Raw genomic sequence first — 25,228 nt, 5'->3', positions numbered from 1 at the left:
AACAATAGCCCAACACAGGGGATTGTGAACAAAGCATTTGGCATCAACACAGACTCCCTGTACCATGAACTTTCCACAGCAGGGTCTGAGGTCATTGGAGATGTTGATGAAGGAGCAGATCTGTTAGGTAAAATCTTGTTATTTTCTCTGGTACAATGACTCCATATTAAGCTTCTAGAAACATTTAAATTCTTTTTCTTTCAGAGCTTGGATGTTTTGGTTTTTTTAAGAATGCATGGAAATTGAGATACATGTGATAGAAGCATGTACCTACAGTACAGTAATGATTATTTAGAAAATAATCTCAGCTGTTAGATAACTTTTATTTGGGCTCTCTTTAGGGCATAAGTTATTTTTCTACAGGATTCTCCCACACAAATAATTTGAAGACAAAATTTGCTTCTTCTGCTTCTGGCTGAAAATTCCTCCCCCAATAATTATATACTGAGAGAAAAAATTTGTTTGAAATTTGTAAGAAAGTAACTTACTTGGTTAAGTTTTTGCCGTTTAAATGATGTGGAAATATTATGGTCTGTAATGCAATATTTACTGTTTTGCAGTCAGCCTAAGAGATGTAATAATTAACTTTTTAAGCTGATTTTGAAGGTGTTTGTAATGCCTGTAGCCAGGCTGTGTTCTGTGTTCCTCGCTGGGACCCTGCAGCAGTCAGAGGAGCAGCTTTGCCTCAGGGAGCACTCTGAGCCCTCTCCATACTTCTTCTATTGGATTCCTGAGTATCTAGATCTTGTTTGTTGACAGAATTTAAGCATGTTTTTAATTCTTGCTATTTTCCTGCATCAGGACGGTACAAGTGGTCTTTGAATACTCAGGTGACATGGGCAGCTGATAGAGTTTATAACAGTATAGCTCATTTTCCATGTTACTTCTTGCTTTAAGGAGCCTAAGGACACATGAGAACTCCAGAAACAAGGTGTTGTGTCTACTTAGTGGCAAGAGATCTGATCTGAAAGTGAACATTTCCTTTCTGTGATTACTGATATAGATCTGCTTATGGATAATCTTGTAAGTTTGGTTCTGTGTATGTGTCCAGAATAGAATGAGCTAAAATGTGTCATGCAGGCTTGCAGCAGCTCACCTTTGCCCAAATTACGAAGGTACTTGTATCGGCTTTGATATGTGTTGTATCAGGACCCTTAAAAAGCATATGTTTTTGCAGGGGGGATAGATTTTGCCCTATTAAACAAAAACTTAACCTTGAAGATGCAGACTGAAAACTGGAAAGGAGTTAATAAATTACTTCTTCTTTGACGAAAGACAAGTATCTGTGAAACTGTACTATTATAACCAGTAGTGTGACTGGAATTAAGAACATGAATCAGATCATCATGAGAATGCTCACGGTAGCTTTTTGATATGAGTAGGTCTGGGTTGTTTTTTTTTTTAAATCATGCAGCATGTATGAGAGCCCTCATGCCATTGCCTAAAGCATAAAATCATTTATTGTTTCACCTTCAACTCAAGATTGCCAGAATAAAAAAAATCTGCAGAATACTCAGGATGAGCGCACAGGCTTACTCTGTCTGCAATGGGAGCCAGTCTGTGCACATTTAGGAATTTTGAAGGAAAAGCAAGATTTCCAGGTTTGAGAATCCCCTGGATGCTAGTAGCCGTTTGCAGAAGGGCTGGGGCTCCTGCTTAAAGGGAAGTTTACAGTAGGAACTACGTGTGATAGTTAAAGCCGTGGAATGAATTTTAGTTAGCCAGCTTCATGCATTATCAGGAGCTCTCTTCCTGGCAGAATCAAAACACTAAAACCATGGATAATCTTGCCATTGACTATCTGCTTTATCTTGGTCCTCGTGTCCACTCATTCCTCATCAAGGAGTGTTCAGTTGATTCTGTGGCTCTGCTAATCACTTGGCCAACTGCTGCTTTCTTTCTCCCCCTGAAATGGCTGGGGTGTCAGGTATTATTGGCTTGGAAGAGTTACTATTCTGGAAAATTACTTACTCGGTATATGTACAGCTTCAGACAACGTGCTTCCCACTTTGGAAGCCTGCCTTCTGGAAATCCACTTCCCCTTGGGATTACCCTGTAGCCTGACCCAGCAATCAGTAAGAAATGCAGACTGTTGTCTTCAAAGGGCCAAAGCTTTTTTTTTGCCCAAATATTGCATGGTTGTTCACTACAGTCTCAGATGAAGTCAAACGTGCTTCACCTCTTCTTGCTATAAGGCTGCCCAACGACTTTGGTGTGGTGAGATGTCTGTTGTTAGGGAGTTACTGCTTGCAATAAAATATAAAAAGACCTTGTTGAACAGTGCCCATGTAAGTGTGGGCCCTGAAGATCACAGTATAGTTTCTGAGGACTGCAGCTTGGCTTATGAGGAGGACATTTCTGTGCTGGGACCATTTTCTAGCCTGAGCAGAGCTGCAGAACCCTTTCAGGTGATTCCATGGCAGGCCAGCAAAATAGGAAGACTGGTTCCTTTTCAAATCTGGGAGATGGACTGTGCCTTTTTTTTGTGATCAACATTGATTAATTAATCCTTTGGCTGAGTTCTGGCCACTGACTTTGGCACATAAGAGTGTTTTTAAAATGAATACAAAAGTTGCTAGTTGTACAAAGAGAGAAAGCACAGAGAGATCAGGGGTTGTGTCTCTCAACAACAAATGAGGCTGGTACTTTTTTTTGTCTTTGCACAATAGAAAGTACAAAAGAAAGTCTGGTAAAGATAGAAGCAAAGGGCTAGATCTTAGGGCTGACAAAAATCTGTCAACATAAACCAAAATTTAGCCTTCTTTGTTAGGTAGAATGTTCTCTCTTGTGCTATACCTTTGAGTCTGAAGAGACACAGAGGAAATAGTGCTTTATGAACATGATATAAGGAACAAGATCCACAAGCTGAAAGAGTCCTCTAGGTCATATTTAGAGCTCGCTTCTTTCTGTAAATCAAATTCATTAATGACTCTAAGCTCACTTAAGTGAAGACTTACTACTTCCTCCAGTCTCTCAAAACTTGGTAGTCAATCTGTAAAGAATATTCATTTTTTTTTGTCTCAGTTCCTTAAAGAAAGAGAAATTTAATTAAAGATGACCTTAAGAGCAGGACTTACAGAAATTACCCTTGAGCAATGGCTGGCAGTCAAGTCTGATTCTGAAGTGGAAAATCCCATTTATTCCTGGTACATAAATTGGCACTCTTCATGTTATATTATTTTGAATAAAACCCACAAAACATGTGGGTTTCCTCCTGCCTCTAATACTGCTTTACATACATGGGATTGTATAGGAAGTATTCTGGAGGAAAAAGGGGAGTGAGAACAATTATTTACTAATGAGCATTGAGGACCAAATTCCCTTATTTCTCCTACAGACGTGGGAGCACTAGTTGGCAGTTTTGCTGCATATTCACTTGTTAATCACAAGTGATCCTGGGTAGGTTCCTGTTCTCCAATCTCCCCTTTTGTCACCTTCCCCTTCTACCAGATCCCCCTACCTGCTCTTCCCTATCCCAGGTGTTTCCAGACACAAACAATCACAGCAGTTCAGGTGTGCTCAGTGGACAGGCCCTTTTACTGAGCGTGGTGACAGTGGTGAGCTGATTGCCCAGAGAAGCTGTGGCTGCCTCATCCCTGGAAATGTTCAAGGCCTGGTTAGAGGGGGCTTGGAGCACCCTGGGATAGTGGAAAGTGTTCCTGCCCATGGCAGGGGGTGAAATTGGATCATTCCAACCCAAACCGTTTTTTGATTCAGGTTTAGGATAACCAACTATATTTGCTTTGGAAATGAAAGAGCAGGGGGTCTCTTGTAAAGACAGTAATGCAGTGTTATTAGTGGTAAGTTATGTACAGTGTTGTGTACAGAAGTTGAAATGAGATTATCAAACTAAGTCCCAGTGTTACACTGTACGAAAAAAGGTTTTAAATGCAACCAGTTGTTTTTTGCAAGCTGAAGTGTCGCTGAAGAGCATAGTTATGGTCAGAGGATACAGCTGTTAAAATGGCAAGGTGAGGGGAAATGAGAGGTAGTGGGAATGAGCTGTACTGTATTTAGTGGTAAATGACTAAATAAAGACAAAATAAAGGTTTACCCAGTCCAGGAAGATCCGATTGCCTTAGATTCAAATCTGGAAATCTGGGGATAGCTGAGGTGTGTGGTTGCAGTTGTACTATGGGTTACCTTTCCTTGGTGTTTTTTTCTGTTCTAAATGTAGAGTCATGCCATCAACAGCTATGGCAGGTCCTGTCCTTACTATTTCATGCCTTTTGACATTGAAATGGCTGAATCATTGTTAATTTTTTTTGAACAAAATTTTGATTTTGTTGGTTTTAGTCACTGATGGATCCTTTTTCACTTCCTTTTTCCCTTGTCTCTCTGTGCTTCGCTGGACATGGCGTATAGGGGAGTTCTCAGGTGTGTATCTTCTGCTCAGTTCTCCTTGTTTCTTTTTTTCTTTTGAGGTTGGATAATATGGTATACACGTGTGATACTCCCCTGCTCTTGTCCAAACACAGTTGGCTTTGCAGATTTCTCCCACCTCGCCTTGCTTGGTTGCCTCACACTGGTGGGTCCCTGCAGCGGGAGATCCCTGCTCTGCTCACGTTCCTGCTGCCTTTCAGCCCACTTTCTCTGTTGTGGCTGTGGGCAGGTTTGCTCCACAGTGTCACACTAGCCTGTTACTCAAGGTCTTAGGGCTCAAAGGGCTTTTTTTCTGCCAGGAGGGGTATTTGTAGCAGAGGTTGGGTGGCACAGACTGAGTGAGGGTCCCACTGTCCTCTCCATGGCCTGTGCTGTGAGGAGTCCCTCCATGTGCCAGTGGCTGTGGGGGGTGTTACCTGGTGCAAACAACCCCCTTTGTGTATTGTAGCAACATTAAAGACACTTTTGTGATGGGTTAGAGTGGCAAAGCCTCTGTCTTTAGTGGAAACTTTGCCTTTCTGTCTCAGGAGTTGGGTGATGGCTCTGTCCTTTTTTGGGGGAGGCTGCTCGCTACCCTAGGGCCATGCTCTGCCATCAGGTTTGCACCTGCTTGAAAAATACACATGGGCCCTGATGCAATTTCAGTTGAAGTGAAGTCAAGGGAATCTCTCTTGATTACAATGCAAACTAGGTAAAATTTGCCCTGTAGTAAAGGTGGTGACGTGGCAGCTTTGTTAGCGTCATGTACCAACAAGCTCTGCCGTGTCCCTGTGCCCAGCACTGCTCAGTGTGGGCTCTGTGATGATACCAAGAAAGGGACAAGCATCATCCCTTCTTATTCAAACTGGTTTTACTGTAAGACACATTTTGTGTGAACATTCCTCAGAAAACCTCCCACTGAAGTTGGGTTGGAGTTTGTTGCAGTGTGGAGGTGGATTTGGGCCTTTCTAGCCCAGATGAAAGCTTTGATGCTCAGCCCCACTTTTGCTTTTTTCCCCCTGCTACTGTCCTTTCTTCACCCTCTTCATAATGTCTGTTGACCTGCCTTTGTTGTGGTGATGGGAAACTTGGGGATGTATCATACAAGGAAAATTGTGAAGATGAAGGAAGCAGATGAGATCATCTGTTGTGATGGTTTAAACAAAAGAGAAAAGATTTAGATTAAATAGAAGAAATTTTTTTTTTTGCAATTGGAGTGGTAGTGCCCTGGCAGAGGTTGCCCAGAGAAACTGGTACTGCTTTATCTCTGGGCCAGGGTTCAAGGCCAGGTTGGGTGGAGCTTAGAGAAGTGTGGTCTAGTGGGAGGTGTCCCTGCCCATGGCAGGGGACTGGAAATGGATGAATTTTAAAGGTCTCTTTCAACCCAAACCGTTCTGTGACACTCTAAAGTGAAGTCCCTGTTAGGTCAGGCTGCAGCAGAACAAGATAACTTTCTACCAAGCATCATGTGTACTGGCACCACACACTGTACAGCTGACGAGATGCTCTGTTTGCTGTTTACAGACTGGTACTTAATGGCTGATGTTTTTCTCTTCCTTTCTTCCCCTTTGTACCCATCTCTTTCTGTTCCCTTTCTCGTATGGGATGGCTCTCATAGTACGGGATGATTTCTTTGGTAAGGCAAAGGCCTCTTTTCTTTTCTTTTCTTTTCTTTTCTTTTCTTTTCTTTTCTTTTCTTTTCTTTTCTTTTCTTTTCTTTTCTTTTCTTTTCTTTTCTTTTCTTTTCTTTTCTTTTCTTTTCTTTTCTTTTCTTTTCTTTTCTTTTCTTTTCTTTTCTTTTCTTTTCTTTTCTTTTCTTTTCTTTTCTTTTCTTTTCTTTTCTCTTCTCTTCTCTTCTCTTCTCTTCTCTTCTCTTCTCTTCTCTTCTCTTCTCTTCTCTTCTCTTTTCTTTTCTTTTCTTTTCTTTTCTTTTCTTTTCTTTTCTTTTCTTTTCTTTTCTCTTCTCTTCTCTTCTCTTCTCTTCTCTTCTCTTCTCTTCTCTTCTCTTCTCTTCTCTTCTCTTCTCTTCTCTTCTCTTCTCTTCTCTTCTCTTCTCTTCTCTTCTCTTCTCTTCTCTTCTCTTCTCTTCTCTTCTCTTCTCTTTTCTCTTCTCTTCTCTTCTCTTCTCTTCTCTTCTCTTCTCTTCTCTTCTCTTCTCTTCTCTTCTCTTCTCTTCTCGCATTTTTTATGTATTCCTTTTATCCATCATCATCCATCCATATGTCTTGCATCACCTTAGTTTGTTTTGTTGTGGTGGTGGCAGCACCTCTCCAAGAAGCAGGATGCAGCTGTTCTGTAGAGGTGGTTTGGGGATTCTGGTCTGTTTCATTGTAGTTGATTATCCACTTTGATGCTTCACACTTTGCCTGGCTGTGGGAGGAATATGGTGTAAGTGCTCTGCTGGACAGGGCTTTGCCCAGACCTCACCTCCCTTTGCTCCACGCCCCAAAGAGTTGAAAACAGAAAGTTTTCTTCCCAAGAGCAGAGCTGTCCCATTACAGCCTGTGCAAGATGATCTTGTGGTGCCATTCCATGGCTCTGGGAGGCTTTCTCTAGTTCTTTATTGCCAGAGGAGCCTTTTTGACCTCTAGATTGTTAAGGCATTGGGCTGTCACTGCATCACACACAAGTAGAAGCTGTGGTGAAGGATACTGACAGAATGCTGTATGGCCTTTAGTTCTGGCATGGTAGCTCACCCTCTTCCTCAGAATTTTTCTCTCCCTAAAACAGCTGCAGAGAGGTATATGATTCAAGAATAATGCCTTACAGGCTAAATATTTAATTGCTTATTTGTAGAATCACTAAAAATAAGCAAGAAAAAAATTCAATAAACAGAAGACTTCTGAGTCTTCTGACTGATATGCGGCATGTCACAAAATTAAAAAAAAGAGCCATAGATCCTTCACCTTACCAACCCAAAATACACTGTAGTTTGCATTGATATTAGTGTTTCCCACTTTTGTGCTGTTGGAATATTCTCTGACACACACTGGCGTGAAACATCAAAGTGATTAATTATCTGCCACTAATTTTTGAAAAGTTTTTTGAAAATGCTGCTTCTTACTCATTCTTGCTGGGAATTCGCTTTTGTCATCATAAATTCATGCCATTTAACTGTGGGAAGAGGATCTGTGTGTTGGAGTGTTTTGATGTGTTCTCACTTTTCATGTGCTGCCATGTTCCTCTAACTTCCATTTAATTCAAGTTTGTGTTGATTTTATTTTCTGCAAATACTAATTAATCGCCAAATGACGTATCATGAAGACTGTTGATGTCTTTGCTATGAAGGAAGAGAGAGTTCAGAGGGCAGGACAAATACTGATAATGGGGAGACTTCTTCATACTCTGGGACCTGTGGTGAGATATGAGCTGCACCCCTCAGCACTGTCCTCCAACAGGAAGAGACCTCTCTGCCTTCAGAGAGAGATGGCCTCTGTTCCACATCCTCAGATGGCCTCTGTTCCACACTATAAGACAGAGACCCTGGGACTCAGCAAGTCCCTGGCAGCAGGAAACAATCCAGATGTGCTTTTGGTCCCTAAATTTCACTGGTTTTATGAAACACTGAATTCAACCTTCACTCTTGGCCCCAGATGTGTCTGTGTTCTTGTAAACCAGTCTGCAGACTGCAGCTGTACATTGATGCCCAAATTCAAGTGCAGAGTGTCTGCTGTAATGTTGAGTGGGGGTCTGAAGTGGTGGAACCGAGACTTCACATTTTAAACATCTGTGACAAAGCTGTTAGAGTTAGGTATAGCAAGGGACAATCTGAAGTCCTATTAAAATTGCTCTAGCAGAAGGTGGATAATGGGAAAGCCTTTCATGTGCATGAAACTTGTCACAACCATGATCCCAAATCATGCAAACAGAAAATTTGCATTATACTAAGAAAGGAAGAAAAATCACTAGTGTACAGGACAGCAACTTGGACAGTGTTCTGCTGTCCTCTGTGAAAAACCCATAAACTCTACCTTGATTCAGTGTGAGGAATGATAAAAAATGGTTGCAATAGCTCATGGCTGAACCAGGAGTTACTGCCTTGACTTCCCCTGATTTGTATTAGTGAAGCTCTCCCCTCTATCCCTCCCAAAGAGGTCTGTGAAGGTTGGGGTGAGAAGCTAGATCTGAGTTTGGATTCTCTGCAGGACACATGGGTATCTTTGCTGGTCCTGTTTGGTCATTCAGGTAGAGACACTCCACTTTGCACACAGGAGTCTAGGGAAGCCTAACAAAAGTGATTTCTTTTCCTCAAGCATAAGTTAGGCAATGCCACAAAAGCTCCATGTTTCTAGGAGAGCTGGTGAAAACTGCCTGGCCTTTCTTTTCAGGAATGGGCAAAGAAGTGGGCAATCTGCTGTTGGAGAACTCTCAGCTGCTGGAGACCAAGTAAGGAACTGTGCTTGCTCTGACTTACCTGCCTGGTTATAAACAAGATGTCACCTTGGAGAAGGTCTTGGCCAAAACTCCTGCCTACTTGTTTATCTAACTGGTTGTCCTGAATACTTGTTCCTTCTCTTGTAGAAGAAGAATTGCTCTCCTAAGCTGTTTCCTAGCTATTTCCTTTCTGCAGACACTTGGATAAAGCCTCTAGGCATGTGCTGGTAGGGCTTGCTGCCATCTGAGATCATTTGCAAGCTTTAAATTCAGTGGGAATCCATGTGTTGGTCTGAGCCTCTGTGAGGATGCTGCTGATAATAAGGTTTTATTTGCAAGATTTGTTATTAGGAAAAAAAGAATTCTCATTGTTGAGTTCTTAAATATTTTGTAGTTGATGGAGGAGAAGCAGATAATGTAATTAAGTTGGTTTTTGAGAAAAGCTGGCAAACCAGCTATTAAAGTTGAGGAGCTGGGAAGAGGAAGGCCGAGTACTCCCAGGGGTGAGCTGGAGAACCTACTATAATGGGAAGCTACCGATTTAATAAATTTAAGATGTTTTGGAGCTGATTGCAAATGCATATTTCAATTGCCATCATCTGCAGTTATCCTCAGTTGCAGATGACAGCAATTCTGAAGGGTGTATTTCAGACTTTCATTCTGCCAGAAATAGATAGATTGTTCTACACATGCCTTCTTCAGTGTTCTGTTGTCTTCCAAAGGAGAGGTTGGTTTGTTAGTCAGGATACAGGAATGGACAAACCTTGTCCTGAACAATTATGGTGACTTCTCTGTTCTTCTGGAGCTACATCTTCCCAAAGTTAATTTCCCTTGAGTCATAGCTGAACTGAATTGTTAAACACACTTGTTTCAACTCTCCTAGTAACATCTGTGACTTCAGTTAAAGGTCTCTTTTATGGACAGCTGCTAGTTGTGGGCATTTTTGCTTATTGTCCCTTTCACACCTTTAAGAAATGCTTTGAACGTTGTGAAGAATGATTTGATTGCCAAGGTGGACCAGCTGTCTGGGGAACAGGAGGTGCTGAAGGGAGAACTGGAAGCAACAAAGCAGGCCAAAGCCAAAATAGAAACCAGAGTCAAGGAGCTGGAGGAGGAGCTAAAGAGGTGAGTGATTACCCCCCTGCCCCAAGGAACTGGGAGTGAAGAGTGGTAAACCCGCCTCCTCTGTTTTACTCTGTTTCATTTCTGGGATTAGCATTAGCATTCAAAGGTACTTTAGAGAGCACAAGAAGGCAGGATTAGGATTCTGAAGCAGCAACTCCAAATCTAGGCTCCCTGGAGTGGAGCATTAAGGGTGTAAATTTGCAATTAAAAGCCAACCAACCAACAACAACCAAAACCACCCAAAGAAGGGGAGTTTCAAGACCAATAGTTTTGAAGGAAACTGCCAAGAACTTGGTCCTCCTAGCAGCCAGGATAGCTCTGAGAGAAGTGAATGCCGATTCATTTACTGAAAGAGCTCATACAGAGTTGCACAAGAAATATTTAAATGCCTATATCGGTAATTGTTTCATTGCTCATGTTAAGGGTGAGAAGAGGCAGAAGAGATTCTAAAGTCTGATACAGGAATATGCCACTTTTTATGTTCCTTTCAAACTAGAGAAACTAAAGCCCAACTGCCCAGTAAAGCCTGGGATGGTTTCACATCCATACACACAAAGCTGCCTCCTGGAGCTCAGAGCAGAACAGTTCCATTGTGGCTGGCTGTGCATAACTGCAGGTGCGCAGGGCAGAGGACAGGGCTTGTTCTCCAGCTGGAATCTAGAAGGTTCAGCAGTCTGAGCTCACAATCACCAAGAATAACACACACCGGTCTCTTTATTGTTCAGAATGTCTGAAATGAAAGTAGTCTTGCAAGCAGGGAGATTTTTTAAAATGTCTCTTGTAATGCCTCATAAAGTAGGAGTTCAAAGAAACTGAAAGCACTCAGTTAAATACTTCCAGTATTTTTTTATCAGGGTTTGGTGTTCTTTTTGGTAGACTTACCATTTTGGCAAACTGCTTTTCACGTTAGGGGCTTTTTTCACTGTATTGAATCACAGAGAATCAGAGAATCTACTGAAACCAGAAGCAGTCCAGAATTTTCCCTATTGAGAATGGTTCAGTTCTCGTGAAATATTTCAATGCAGATCCTGGTTCAGAAACAGAAACTGGCTGAATTCTTCCAGTGGTCAGTATTTTGATGCTCACAACAAATGTTTGAAAAAAAAGAGGTGAGGTCAGTGAAGCTGTTTGAATGTGCTGGAAGAGGGAGGTAAAATGCCAGAGAAGCCTCTCAGAATTTGTGCACTTGGTACACATGATGATAGATGCAGCCAGACTTCCCATAGCTGGTTCTCTCCCCAAAGCCAGCCATGGTATTGCTTGCTGTTTTTATCCCTTTCTTCCTGTTTCCTAGAGTGAAATCTGAAGCAATTGTTGCCCGACGAGAGCCCAAAGAGGAGGTGGAGGATGTAAGCAGCTATCTCTGTACAGAATTGGTATATGACATTACTAAAATGCCTGCGGGAAAAGGGGGTTGATTTATGTACTTGTAATGCTTCATGTGTATGAGTACTGATGCAGATTGATGTACCTTTGTTAGCAATGAGGGCAAGGGTGGTGAACGGGCTGTGGCTGATGGGCATGAAATCCCTTCATACAATTTTTAAACCAGAATCTGGCACAGAGGAGCAGCTGACCCAGTGGCAGTACCACTATGCAGGATGTAGTTTCTGTGGCTGGGTGCTAGAGCACTGCCCTGCTCAATACCATCCTAATTTAGAATCAAAATCTAGTGTGCAGTGTAGATTCTCTCAGGGTGTTATGACTGTCAGGCTTCTCCAGAAGAGCCTGTCCCATGTAGGCAGTGAAGATGTAGCTGTGAGGACATCATGCAGTGGAATCCAGTTTACACAGCTTTGCAAGAGTGACTACCACCATGTCTTAGTGCTGCGTTTTTCTTATTAATTCTTTTCCATAAGCCAGTACTGCTTGTTATAGTGTCCAAGCAGAGAAGGTTCGTGGGCTGTTCTGCTAGGACAGCTCTTGAAACTGTTTTGGCTGGGATAGAGGCTGTTCAACAAAGACCAACTGTAGCTGAAAAAAAAAAAAGCAAATCAAGCAGTAACAAGATTTTCCTTGTAAATCTTCCTGCTAGGACAGGGAATTCAATACATTTATTTATGTCATGTTATTGTTTTCCTTCTTACACAAAGTATCGGAGCAGGTTCAGTTTTAGCCTAGATCTCTTGATTTACTTGGAGTGAACTTGGTCTGTTGAGAATTTAGGTAGATGGAAACACTTTCAAGTTGTGCTCATGAGCTGCTGAAGAGAGTTGGATTTGTTTTCAGTTGAACGGACAGGAGTTCTGGTTCTTTTTATAATTTAAAAAATAATGATAAATTCCTTTTTGTTTATAGAGTTCTTGTTTTAAATAGTCATACAGATTCGATTCGAAGTCCAGGGAGGCTAGAGAGGGACTTGGTTAATTTGTGCTGTTCCAGCTCTCAGCAGCACTTACCAGACAGGCTGAGCTTGGGAATTGCCACAGTCTAGCACAACCATGTGCCACCTCCTAGTAATGAGTTCCCCAAACCCTTGCAGTCTTTATTTTGGCCAGATATGGTTTTAGTCATGTTGTTCTCATTTTCCACTTTTCAAAAGAGATAAAACAGACTTTTGACTTATTTTGTTCCCAACTCAAAGCTGCCTTATGCCCTCATTGGAAGGTAATTTGTGTCACCAAAGAGGAAAAGGTGTTTCCTTAGTTTCCTGTATCCTACCTTTATCCATGTGTACTAACAGAATACCTCCCGTAGCCCTCCTGAGGGGGCAGGTGGCATTATGTGGTGCTCCCTGCTGGTTGTGACTGGCTTTGCTACTGAATTGAATCTTTGGTTTCCGAATTTCTGGACCAACAGACCACTGTCAATTCTTACCATTCCTTGCAGACTATCAAGGCACCTTTCTGGCAATAGTCCCACACTGGGGTGTGTGTATGTGAGGGCTATGTGTTCAAGTTGGTGGTGGTTCTCGTTCTAGTTCCTGTGGGTTTGCTGAGCACCCAGAGGTCCATGGCTGTAGTTTGGAGCCCACTGTCTGAATTAGCTCCTCATATGGGGAAATGGGGGTGAAATCAAACAGGGCAGGAAAAGAACTAACAAATATGTGTCTGTCCCTGACGTGCCCAGTACTAACCTCAATCCCATTCCATCTTTTGTTGGCTGAAGCAGTGCTCCTCCCCTCTGCAGGACAACATTCCCATTGCCCAGCGCCGGCGCTTCACGCGTGTGGAGATGGCCCGGGTCCTGATGGAGCGCAACCAATACAAGGAGAGGCTGATGGAGCTCCAAGAGGCTGTCAGGTGGACAGAGATGATCAGGTGAGGCTGGGTGTTGGGTGACATTCCTGTTTAGGACAGAACCTGATCATGTTTTACCTTGTGGTCAATGCAACCCTTATCAACACAGAGTTGAGAAGCACTGGAAGTTTTCCAGATTGTAGATGCTTTTCTCCTAATACCAATTCTTTCTCTCTTGTTCCTGAACCTGGGCTGCAAATCTCATGTTGCCACCGTTACTTGGAGACACTGGACACTTGTTTGTCTTGCTTGTTTCTTGTGTGCTTATTAATCTGGGAGAAGCTCTAGGGAGGAGTATTGCTTCTGATTGATGAGTTCTAAAGGCTACGGCTTCAAGTGACTCTAATGCTAGGTTCTGTAGTTCCCACACTGTCTGTGCAGACAGTGTTACAGAGAGTTGATAATCATGTTAAACACACTTACTTGCCTTTCACTTTAGCCTTGATACTTAACGTGGTTGGGTGTGCTTGCATTGAAGACCAGGGCATATCTATTCCCCACTGTCTTTTGAAACACGTTGGAATGAATTCTGACTTTCAACAAGGCTTCCTTAATGGAATGACCTGATGCTTGGCAGAGATGCAGAAATTAACTTGGTTCTGCTGTGTTTGTCCATAGAGCTTCCCGTGAGCACCCATCCGTGCAGGAGAAGAAGAAATCCACCATTTGGCAGTTGTAAGTTCTTTGGTGATTTGTGCAAGATTAAGAAAACGGGGAGTGTTGCCATTTCTGCTTCAGAGGACAACTTAGTACTCTGACATTAATGTCACATACAAGTTGGCTTAACCCTTTTGCCTTCAACCCCCAGAAGGGTTGTTGGCCTTTTGCCTTCAAGAGCTTTCTTTGTCCTTAGTCAAGTTAAAATCAGATCTGACTATGCACATTGATTTTGTTTCACAAGCTGAAAAAGTTAATGAGTATCATGGAATGGAATCATTCCTGGTTTAGGAGGACACACTCACAGTCCTAAACACTCACAGTAATAAAGGGCTGTTTTCAGAAGGTACCTGTTTCTGGAAGCTAAAAACACCTTATGCCAGTCAAACCAAGGATGTAGGTCTGAGTTTGAAATAGTTTTTGTGACAGGCTTACAGCCTTTGATCCCAACCTCTTGCTTCCCCTTTTGTGTATCTATGGTGCCTGTATCCCCAGGCACCTTTTCTCTTACTTGTTGGCCTTTTTCTGTCATTAGCTTCAGCCGTCTGTTCAGCTCTTCCTCCAGTCCTCCCCCAGCAAAGAGGACCTACCCCTCTGTGAATATCCACTACAAGTCTCCCACCACGGCGGGCTTCAGCCAGCGGCGCAGCCACACCATGTGCCAGATCTCCTCCGGCAGCCGCACCCTCGAGTTCTTCCCTGATGAGTGAGTTACAGGGCTGTGTGCCAAGCCTGGCTCCCTGCAGCTCTCCCAAAGAACAGCAGTGTTTGAAATAAGCTGTTTTCCACTTTGGAAACAGTCTGTGTGATGTTAGCATGTTGTTGCAACATGACACGAAATGAACAACACTCACATGCTGAGATGTTTAAGGTGAAAAAAGCACGTTTATTTCTGGACTTTGATATTTATAGAATTCCAAAAGTGACTGTGGATTGGAGGATGAAATTGCCACTTTTCCAGCTACACTGGTCAAACCAACAGTCTGTCAATTCTCTCTTCTTCCAGAAAGGAATGCAAAACAATTGTTATTTACATGCAAAGTGCGTGAGAAACTCCATTACAAAAATGTAAACATTAGAAGGCTTACAAGAACTTTAGAAAAACAGGGCAACAGTATATCTCTGTTCTCTGAGGCTTATCTCCCTGAGTTTTCACTCATCAGTTACTATATGGATGGGTTCAGCAAACCTTGTCCTCCCAAACACAGTATCCATAGCTTTTCAGGCCATGATGGATCATCTCAGCAGGGACCACGGGAGCTCAAGGTGGCCCCTCTCTAGTTCTGCACTTGTATTTGCAGACCAGGATGAAATGAAGGAGGGTGTTTGTGGTGGAGTGTGATGGCAGTATCAGGACAAAGGGATGAAATGTCTGCACAACCCTTTTGACAAGGGGTGTAAGTGAAGATAAAAGTTGTCTCCACAGCACATTAAAGTTCCAGTACTTGGTTTTAATTTAAACCATGCTAAAATTGAGCCTCTGGGTATCACTACTACAGTCTTACCCAAATTCTTCATGTCGCAGACATGAAGGGAGAAAACTCTTCAGTGCTTTACATGACTTCACAATGTGTTCTGCCACTGCAAAGGTTGTTTGGTTTCACATGGGGGTGTGTTTTTATGGAAGGACTTTGCAGAACGTGGTGGTAACGTAGGTGTCTGGGTACTTCTCAGCAGTGTTTTACATAATGGGGCTGCTCACAGGATTAAATTTTTCAGCTGATGTTGTTTGTACCTCAGAATGATACCTCAAAAACGTTTTGAGAGCTGGAACTGACAAACAGCATTTGTTTATATTGAAACATGTCTAAAAGCTCACACATCAGTTTTTGGTTTAAGCTTTGCCAGCGCAAACCTGGAGTTGTTATATTGGAACCAGCAGTTGAGTGCATGTTTTCCTTGTCAGCAGACAAAGCTTAAAAAAGGACAGAAAAATCCATAGTTGACTATAATGAGGAGGGAAAGAACTGAAAATGCCTTTCTGATGGAGACTAGTACTAGACTAGACTAGTAAATTGTAACAGCTCAGCAAAAATTGGTGTGATCTCCTAGGTTTTAGAGAAGGATTATTCCCTGTTTTTGAAGGGCTCTTGGAACACCATAAGAGGTCATGACAATGACTTGTCTTGCCACATTGCTCAGGTGATGGGTCAGAACTGCCTGTGTCTGCTTCTCAACAGTTTTTCTGTCTCTGATTCCCTACATCTCTTTTCACAGCTGGATTTGGTTTGCTGTGTGTGCCCTCCCCGATACTGGCCACACTTCCTTCACCCTCAGCTCCTCTCTTTAACCTTCAGCTGGGTGATGCTGTGCTTCTCTCCTCAGTGACTGCACGTCCTCGGCACGCCGGGAGCAGAAGCGAGAGCAGTACCGGCAGGTCCGGGAGCATGTGCGCAACGATGATGGGCGGCTGCAGGCCTGTGGCTGGAGCCTTCCAGCCAAGTACAAGCAGGTAGGGACCATGCTCTGGACAGGCTGACTGGAAGGTGACTTTAGTCATTAACTATTTAATTTAGACATACCATGTGCATGTTTTGTTTGTATGATAATTGTAGGCACAGATCAAAATGATGTTCTGTATATCTCCACCAAAGTCACGGGAGGGACATTCCTCTGCAAGAAAGTACTGAAACTGAAAAATACCCTAAACCAAAAGTACCCTAAACCAGAATCCAGTTCTTTTAAAAATAAATATCCTTTGTTATAATTGGGCTGGAACGTTAGTTATTTCGTTTATCCTCTGAGAACTTTAACAGTCATCTAGTATGAAAAACAAATGCAGTTTATGCCCACTTCTTCCCATCAGTAACATGAAATCAAACAACATCAGCCTCATTTGTTGGCTTGTGACACATTTAACTGGTCAGAGACCTCCTGAAGGGGAGGAGCCTGGCAGCATGATTTGGAGTTTTTAAGCCTTAGAGTCATTAAGTTTGGAAAAGACTTTTAAGGTCATCAAGTCCAACTGTCAGGATGGAAAGGAATGCTAGTGTCCTGACTCTTTGCAGGGAGCATCTATTCTTTATCAGCACAGCAATGTGTAGCCTCTGTGGGCCATCACTGGGGCACTGATGATTGTGAGATGGTCTCTTGGGTGTGCTGCTCCTCTCCCCTTAAGGACTCTGTTTCATACAAGATGTGATAGGAAGCCTCAGCAGCAGCCACCTGTGGTTGGTTCTGTCACACTGATTCCTTCTCTCTTGCTGTATCCCGGTGTTTGCAGCTTTATACTGTCTTTTTTGTCTTCTCTACCCCTAGCTGAGTCCTAATGGTGGTCAGGAAGACACTCGCATGAAAAATGTCCCTGTGCCTGTATATTGTCGCCCGCTAGTAGAGAAGGACCCAACTATGAAGGTACGTTATTTCTGCTTACTCTGCAGTCCAGAAAGGGGACATGAAATAAGCAAAGGATTTGGGGCACTAAACCTGCCATTTTTACAACAGTCTATTCTTTTGACATTATATATTCCAAATTCTATCTTCCACTTCCTTTTTTTGAATGGTGGTTTGTAGTGAATGTAGGAAAAAGTATTTCAGGACAAAATACTCAGCTGGTTCTGGTTGCTAGTCCCCTGCTGCTCTCTGACATCTTTTGCTTTTTTGAGACAATTCATCAACAACAGCAACATTTTATGCTTCTAATGCTTTTGCTAAGACTCCTCAGGGTGTAATGAAAACTAATATAAAAATTCATGAAAATGACCAAGTGAAAGTAAAAATGCATTTCATCGCTCCTTAGATTCTACTGTTGACCAGAATTCATTGGTAACAGGCCAGTATTATCTGGAGTAGATTTTTGTGAAGCCATGTCTATTAATACTAGAATGTTTGAGTAGAATTGCAGTTGGGCATAAGCTGTGTAGGTGGCAGACTTACCTGCTGTGACTGGTTGTTTTGAAATAGTCAGTTTGTCATTACTTCATTCAGAGATGATTTTTAGAAGTCATCCTGATGGTTAAATTGTAAGAAAATTTTTTTGCTGTTGTTTCTAGAAGGTTCTAGGTGTGATCTTTAGATGTTCTGTGCAGCATTTTTTCTTTAAGGTTTTGGATAAATCTAGTATTTCTGTAGTCCTCTTCCAGGCATTCTCTTAAAAAGCTCCCTGGAAATAAATCATTGGAGGTTAGCTGGATTTGATTTCAGAAAATTGCTTATTTGGGAGCCAAACCAGCAGACTGTTTTTCCACACTTCCAGAGATGGGGTAGCCATCCCTGGGTAACCTCACCAGCCTCACACCCTCACAGGGAAGAATCTCTTTCTAGTATCTCATTTAACCTGTCTTCTGTCAGTTTGAACACATTAAACATCTGTCATGTCCTGGCTTGCATTGCTGCAGTGACTAAAAAGCAGTGATGTTGCTGGGTAGAGATCCTCTGCCTTACCTCTATCAATCCGGATGTCTTCTAGTAGAAATCATCAAGATCTGGCGTTTCCAACTAAATGTTTTAGATGTTTGACATTTGACAGTTCTCCACAAAGGTGCTTAAATTCAAAGAGACCACGGAACCTGCAGAATTCTGAGTTCAGATTTCTGCTTCTGTATTGGTATTACCAGTATTGTGGATGGGACGTGCCTTGGCTTGTCTAGCCCCTGTGACTAAACCAAATAGTGACAGCTGTGGTGCTTCACCCCAGAGACACTTTTGGCTAGCTGGATGTTGCAGCTGGGTGCGTGGAGAGAAGTCCAGACATGCTGGGGCTCTGGTGGCAGTGGGATGGAGCTTCCTTTCGTAAAGGGTCCGCTCCTCAGGTTTCCCTGTGCCAGAGAAGCTTTAAGGTGGTAGTGAAGGAAAGGAGTCAGTTCTGATGGAGGGTTTTAATCCAGAGCTTTTATTCTGGCCCACAGGCCTCTGAATCCAGCAACCCGTCCAACAGAACTGTGGTTACTTGAACCGTGTGGTTGCTCATCTTTTTACCAGGGGCAGGGGAGGAGGGAAGGGAGAGGGAGCCCACCAACCAGGTACAGGAGAGGAGGTCGCAAGGGACAAAGGACACCTGGATGGCCCAAAGACCCCCCAGGGCTAGAGGCCATCTTTTGAATCTGCTCAATCACTCGACACCCTTCTGGAATTCCAGGATTGACAGACAGTGCTTGGCAGGGGTCAGGGTGGGGAAAGGAAGGATGACTGACAGACCTGGGAGGGAACCTTCAGGGGAGAAACTCAGGGTTCTGGGGTAAACCATGAAGTCACACTGCAATACTTCTGTTTCTTAGCTGTGGTGTGCAGCTGGAGTAAATCTGTCAGGATGGAGACCTTTGGAACAGGAGCCTGGGAATGGGCAGAAACTAGATCCTGGGCATGATCCTCTTACCTGTGACAGGGAAGTGGAAAGTGAGAACAACAAAAGTAACCATACATCTCCTGAGAAAAAAAAGGTCAGAAAATAAAGTGGATTTTTTTCCCGATGATGTTTTTTGTCATTTCATCCCTACCATATCCCCTCTCTCAGCATCTTTGTACTATGCCATAAAATGCTCTTGTACTTGTGGGACTGTGCTGGCTCTTCTCTAGCTTTTGGTGTGATTTGGGACAAATCATCCAGTATAAAGTTTTCCAACTTTTGCTTTTGAAATGTTTGGAATTTTGAATAAAATCCTGATAATAAGGGCAATTAAATGCTTGATTGAAATTGTTGGGAAGATTTTATAGCCCTCGTCATTGTAAATTTATAAATACATTCAGGCAAAGCTTTGTTAAAAGAACATGGTCTGTGAGTCCATTTGGGCCTCTTGAGATTTAACCCAGTTGTGGTTTTTGGTAGTCTTAAGTGATTTTTTTGGGTTTTTTCCTGTTTAAAGAACCAAATTGTAATTTGCAGATAATCATACAATATTATATGCTGTCTGCTTTGTAGGGTTTTTCTCCACACCTGTCTTATACTGCTGCCTTATACTCTCCCGAGACCAGCTTGCTTAAGCTGATCAGTTGGGTGCATCCCAGACTCACAGCATTCTGGATGACTGAATATTCAGTGGTACATCTGTCAGATGTCTCAACAGAAAAATTAGTGGCCACATTGCTTTTGCCCTAAGGAGTCAGACAGGCTCTTTGGCCAGTGCTCTAGATACTAGTGCAGCAACATGAATGGAATCAAATTCATAAAAATAAAAATATAACTGATTAGACAACAATATAAAAAAGACAAGTTTCTTCTACTGTAGAATAGAATATATAATTTAAAATAAATTACACCATGTGTAAGTGTTGCCAAGCACTGTTAAGCTCAGGTTGATCCAAGAGAAATGGGCTGATCATGCCCATGTGTGTCTGCTTTCCCAAAGGCAAAGGAGCTCCATGAGATGGATGCCACATCCAGCCGTGTCTGGATCCTCACTAGCACGCTGTCAACCAGTAAAGTCGTGATAATTGATGCCAACCAGCCTGGCACAGTGGTGGACCAATTCACTGTCTGCAACGCTCACGTGCTCTGCATCTCCAGCATCCCCGGTGAGTGCAGCCCAGGCTGGAGTCTGCACAGGGTCACCTGCCCCACTGAGGAGTAATAGACATCCTCACTTGGGAGCTAACCCCTGGGCTGTGTTGTGTTCTGTAATTGTTCCCCAAAATCATAACCCAGATCTTGCCATCCTGTAGGACCTTTCTGTGGAGATCCCCCCTGTTCAGTGTTCAGTAAGTTTTTCCTTTGGTACACAACGAGTGTTTTTTGGAAGCAGGAGTGAGCTTTGTTGGGCGTGGAAGGGCTCTGTACCTGCATTGGATACTGATACTAAGGATGAGGGGATCTGCAGTGGATCAGACTGCTGATGGATGGTGTGGTGCTTCCCCAGGGTGTTGAACTCCGAAGGATCAGAATGTCCCATCATTAGGGTGACCTCAGGATACATTAAATTAGCAGCGATTGCTTGATTTACATGAGAACCTGTTCTTTGCCTTCAGCGGCCAGTGAGACTGACTATCCCCCAGGCGAGATCTTCCTGGAGGGGGATATGAATCCTGAAGAGTCAGCTGGAGCAGATGGTGTCTTGGCAGGGATCACGCTGGTGGGCTGTGCCACCCGCTGCAATGTGCCACGAAGCAACTGTTCCTCGCGTGGGGACACGCCTGTTCTGGACAAGGGACAGAGTAAGTTTTGGGATGTAAAATTTAGTGACATATCAATTTCAGCTAATCCTGTACGAGCTCATGGTGTTACATTCTCTGTGGTGTAGCCACATTCTCTTGTCCCAAAGTTAAGCACTTCAGAGGCCTCCAGAATTTTGTTACTACGTACAGGACTACCAAAGGCCCTTTTGGTACATTTCTTCTTAGAGCCCTCGTTTCTTCTCTGATTCACATGCTGCAGCCTGATTGCAGGAGTCATACAGCAGAGTATTTTGGGTATGTGAGATGTTTGCCCTGCTACCGGTGCTGCTGTTCTGATTTCTTTGTTCCCTGAGTGTTGGGAAGCCAATTAAGCTCCCATGCAAATCATACTGCTGCCCTTGCTGACTCCATACTGTAGTGACAGCCTTGGAGCCCTTCCAGTGCTGTGCTATGCTAGTCACAGATTATGCTTCACTTTAAAATAGTGTCTGTTTCCCATCCAGGCAGAAGATACCTGATGAGCTGCTGTGTCTGTGGCACAGGCTCAGGGCTTGATTGAGTTTGGCAAGGAAAGATAAATTAAAGAATTGACAGCCTGATATCTATATAGTTAACTCACCAACTGATTCTTCAGCATGTCTCACATTGTTCATTGCCCTCCAGGTGAGGTGGCTCCTGTCTGCAATGGGAAGATCAACCAGTCTCAGTCTACTGAGGAGGCAACAGAGGCTACAGAGGTACCGGAAAGCAGTGCCAGCGAGGCAGAGCTGACACAGGCCCGGCCTGGGCCCCTCACCGAGCATGTGTTCACAGACCCTATCCCAGCCCAGGCATCCAGGCAGAATGGGTAGGTGAGCTGAGGTCAGAGGAATGGTTCTGTTCTATTACTGATCCTTTTTCATAAGCTTTGTGATAAGAGAAGCAGCCTGATCTTCTGATAAAGTTCAGACCCCTATCAGTTTTGTGCCCAAGCAATTTTACAGATGGGATAGGAAAAAAATGTAATGAAAATGTACATGGTTCAGCCTGCAACTGGCTGGGTCAGCTGTTAAAATGCAAATGTTTGACCTCTCACTATGCACTTAGACCTGTGGTTAAGGCAGATCTCCCAAAGTATTTGTACACTTCCTGTTCTTACTGAGGGAGCTTACTGATATGTGTGTAGAAATGATGATTGATTTATTCTAGTAGTACCTCTGATGTGCTGTAAAAGTAACCAAGAAAGCATATTCACCACTCAAAAAGCTTAAGACAAACAAAGCTGATGTGATGGCCTGAAGAATAGGGTGGAAGTCTTGGATGCAGATTGTTCCTGAATGCCAAGGTTCTGAGTTGCTTCTGTTGAAGCTGCAGATGAACAGAGAAAATATTGTTAGTGTAATAGTCTTGCTAAACTCAGTCAGGGTCTGTAGATTTGAAGTGCTTGTTGTTTGTAAGGGGAGGAGAAAGGAAATACTGTAAATTGCAGATTTGCAGTTGAAAACTGCCAAAGAGAAGGAAGCAATTTGTGTCTTCAAGGGCTCATACCTGTCTGTGAATGCCAAGCTGTGGGCCTAGGTGGGCATTCTGTGCACTGCTGCTTGCTAAATTTCTAACACTGTTCTTTTGCCTCTTCAGGGAGAATGGGCAACTGAAGACAGAGCCCAGCACAACACTGCCAGATCAGGAGTCAACCAGAGATGCTGGGACCTGCACCAGTGCCGCCCCCACCATGTGGCTGGGAGCTCAGAACGGCTGGTGTGTCCCCCTTGGGATGGCATATCTCTGTGTCACCTCCCTGCTCTGTGCTCTATTTTTCAAGTCCACACATCTTTTGTTCACTGCTTGTTTCTGGAGAAAGTTTCCATTCCTCATTTCATTGCTCAGCTCACCATAGTCTCAGGGATTTAACATCACTTTCTTACCTTACCTCCACCTTTCCTACCAGAAGGGAAGACTCAAACCTGGGCAGGCTTGGAAGGTGTGGGGCTCTGCTGCTAACCCTCCCCAATTTGTCCTCTCTCACAGGCTTTATGTGCACTCGGCTGTGTCCAACTGGAAGAAGTGTCTGCACTCAATAAAGCTGAAGGACTCTGTGCTGAGCCTGGTGTAAGTGTGTGTTGCAAGGGACCTGAAGAAGAACGTTTAGGGCCTGAGTGATGCTTTAGACGGGGTTAGCAGCTCTTGGTTGTAGTTACAGAATCACAGAATGGTTTGGGTTGGAACAGACCTTAAAGATCCTCTTGTTTCAACTCCTTGCCATGAGCAAGTATACCTTCCACTAGACCAGGTTGCTCCAGGCCCCATCCAGATTCCCAGCCTTGAACACTTCCAAGGATGTGGCAGCCACAACTTTTTCTTTGCTTTCCTAAGTGCATTGTTTTGTGAGAGAAGTTTCCCAAGGTTTTTGTAATAGGAAAGCTTCATATAACCCATTTTTCTGCTCAGTTGTGGTCCTGACCTGATTCAGTGAATACATGTCTAGCAATACCAGGGGGAAGTAAGTGGGGAGGACAAAGGCAAAATCTCACTGAGGGGTAAATTAGGGGGAATTTGTTGAAATTGATAGTGTTTGTATTGTGAAGGAGAAGAATTCCCTCAACAGAAAACTCGCAGATGTGATGATCTTACTGCAATGAAGGCAAGAGGTGTGACCTCTTGAAGCATGTTCCTGCAATGCTAAACTGACTGGGAATCCTGGAGACTATGTAAAGGTGGTGTGTATGGATGGCAGGAAGAGCTTTTGAGTCCCTCATTTCTACTGCATTTTTAATGTATTTACTATTCTGTTACTTCAGGCATGTGAAAGGGAGGGTCCTGGTTGCTCTGGCAGATGGAACACTAGCCATATTCCATCGGGGAGAAGGTAAGAATCAATGTAATAGAGAAAACAAAATTTGGCTGAAAGTGTAGCAGCGGATTAAATGCTCTTCCAAGGTGAGAAAGTTGCTGGCTGCTGGGGTACAAACACAGAGTTAAAACACATGGCTATTTTACACAACATCACTATCCTAAACCATCTCAGGTGTACTCTAACACCACTTCTTGAGCTTTTCTGAACAAAAATGTGTGTATGTAGTGTGTAGTACATGTGGAGTAAATGTGACACTTTTAGGAATACATGTGCTGTGAAGTTGTTTGAGGTACACTTAGTAAAATCAATTTCTGGTCCTCTTCACTGCTGTGGGTTGTGTTTCCCTATGGCTTCAGCAGTCTTAGCTATGTTCACATCTGACAGCTAGCTCATGGGTATTTGCTAACTATGACTAATGTTGGCATATAAAGAACTTAGTTATTCATTGGGTAGCAGTTCATTCAGCAAGCAGAAATATAGGGCTTGTGCAATTCAGATTTTGATTCAGTCTTTGTCATGAGCTTAAGCCTGACTATTGACACATCAAAATTGTTCCCATTAGAAATAACATAAAGGTTAATGACATAGAGGCTTCCTGTCTGTGAAGGACACAATATCGGCCTGGTTATTAAAAATAAGAGTGAGAGAAGGGAGATCTGATTACTTTTCCTGGATTTAACACTTTATGGGAATTATGTCGTAGGTCTGTGATGTGAGGAAGCCTCACCACAAGGACTGTATGGCCCATTTCCTTTTATGTTTCTGCATAGTCTTGTTCAGCTGTCTTCCCTCTTCTCTCACTGTTTTTGTTGTACTTGTTAGAGAAGCCTGTTCACTTCATTCCAATAAAGGATGTTTAAATTGGCCTGATTTGAGAGCTGGCGGACATCAAACTAAACTTTATTGTTACATGTTTCATAAATGTAAGTCTGTGCCTGAAGCAGGAGGCATAGGAAGGTCACAGACCTAAGCAAATTGAGCATTTGAGTATCAGCTGAGCCTGTATACCAAGATATATGTAGAAAGCTAGAGGATTCTGTTGTATGTTCACTTGTCATGGAGAAGATGCATCTTTCCACACTTGTTTTTTAACTCAGATGGTCAGTGGGATCTCAGTAATTACCACCTGATGGATCTTGGCCACACTCACCACTCCATCCGTTGCATGGCTGTGGTCTATGATAGAGTCTGGTGTGGCTACAAGAACAAAATCCATGTTATCCAGCCGAAGACAATGCAGATTGAGGTAAGAGAGCACATACATGTCTATGTGTGCACACACTTGTGTTGTATTTATTCCTAACAGCTCTTGACCAAGATTGTCAGTCTGGGTCATATTATGATCAAATCTGCCATGGGTTAATTGTTCCTTCCTCCCTTTGCAGAGCATAATTCTATCAGTAAGTCTAAACTGACAATTTTCTTTGCCTTTGCTAGGGAGTTTGTGGGGCCATGTACTGTCCAAACATAGGTGTTTGTTTTACAGTGACTCTTCACATATAATCTGAGGCTTCTCCATCTTTAGGCATTATGGCACAAAGGAACAGTACAGTTAGCAAGCCCCTGGGATCCCATTAAGAGAAAACAATGT

The 25,228-nt window shown here is 43.1% G+C and overlaps 1 protein-coding gene and 1 long non-coding RNA gene across 33 annotated transcripts in view; one reads left to right on the top strand and one right to left on the bottom strand.

The window, feature by feature from the left end:
• Positions 1-25,228, top strand: part of MAPK8IP3 (mitogen-activated protein kinase 8 interacting protein 3) — a 64,332-nt gene that overhangs the window by 30,905 nt on the left and 8,199 nt on the right. For 10 of the 32 annotated variants that reach the window (XM_064390156.1, XM_064390146.1, XM_064390144.1 and 7 more), the window contains 19 exons: positions 9-127; positions 4,366-4,377; positions 5,981-5,998; positions 8,691-8,748; positions 9,709-9,861; positions 11,156-11,237; positions 12,970-13,121; positions 13,719-13,775; positions 14,293-14,463; positions 16,083-16,209; positions 17,016-17,111; positions 18,974-19,135; positions 20,042-20,207; positions 20,658-20,843; positions 21,468-21,651; positions 22,422-22,541; positions 22,812-22,892; positions 23,582-23,649; positions 24,735-24,883. In XM_064390156.1, the coding sequence (XP_064246226.1) occupies positions 9-127; positions 4,366-4,377; positions 5,981-5,998; positions 8,691-8,748; positions 9,709-9,861; positions 11,156-11,237; positions 12,970-13,121; positions 13,719-13,775; positions 14,293-14,463; positions 16,083-16,209; positions 17,016-17,111; positions 18,974-19,135; positions 20,042-20,207; positions 20,658-20,843; positions 21,468-21,651; positions 22,422-22,541; positions 22,812-22,892; positions 23,582-23,649; positions 24,735-24,883 (2,161 nt within the window). The remainder of the gene's footprint in view (positions 1-8; positions 128-4,365; positions 4,378-5,980; positions 5,999-8,690; positions 8,749-9,708; positions 9,862-11,155; positions 11,238-12,969; positions 13,122-13,718; positions 13,776-14,292; positions 14,464-16,082; positions 16,210-17,015; positions 17,112-18,973; positions 19,136-20,041; positions 20,208-20,657; positions 20,844-21,467; positions 21,652-22,421; positions 22,542-22,811; positions 22,893-23,581; positions 23,650-24,734; positions 24,884-25,228) is intronic. The other 22 variants (XM_064390171.1, XM_064390158.1, XM_064390170.1 and 19 more) reach the window with 12 other exon arrangements.
• LOC135281371 (uncharacterized) lies at positions 14,623-19,012 on the bottom strand. Its single transcript, XR_010348029.1, has 2 exons — positions 18,894-19,012; positions 14,623-17,859 (listed from the first exon to the last, which is right to left on the bottom strand). It is a non-coding gene; the product is annotated as an uncharacterized LOC135281371 (long non-coding RNA).

Source organism: Passer domesticus, chromosome 15 (genome assembly GCF_036417665.1).
Source record: "Passer domesticus isolate bPasDom1 chromosome 15, bPasDom1.hap1, whole genome shotgun sequence".
NCBI classification, from domain to species: domain Eukaryota; kingdom Metazoa; phylum Chordata; class Aves; order Passeriformes; family Passeridae; genus Passer; species Passer domesticus.
This window is presented reverse-complemented; position numbering and strand designations above follow the sequence as displayed.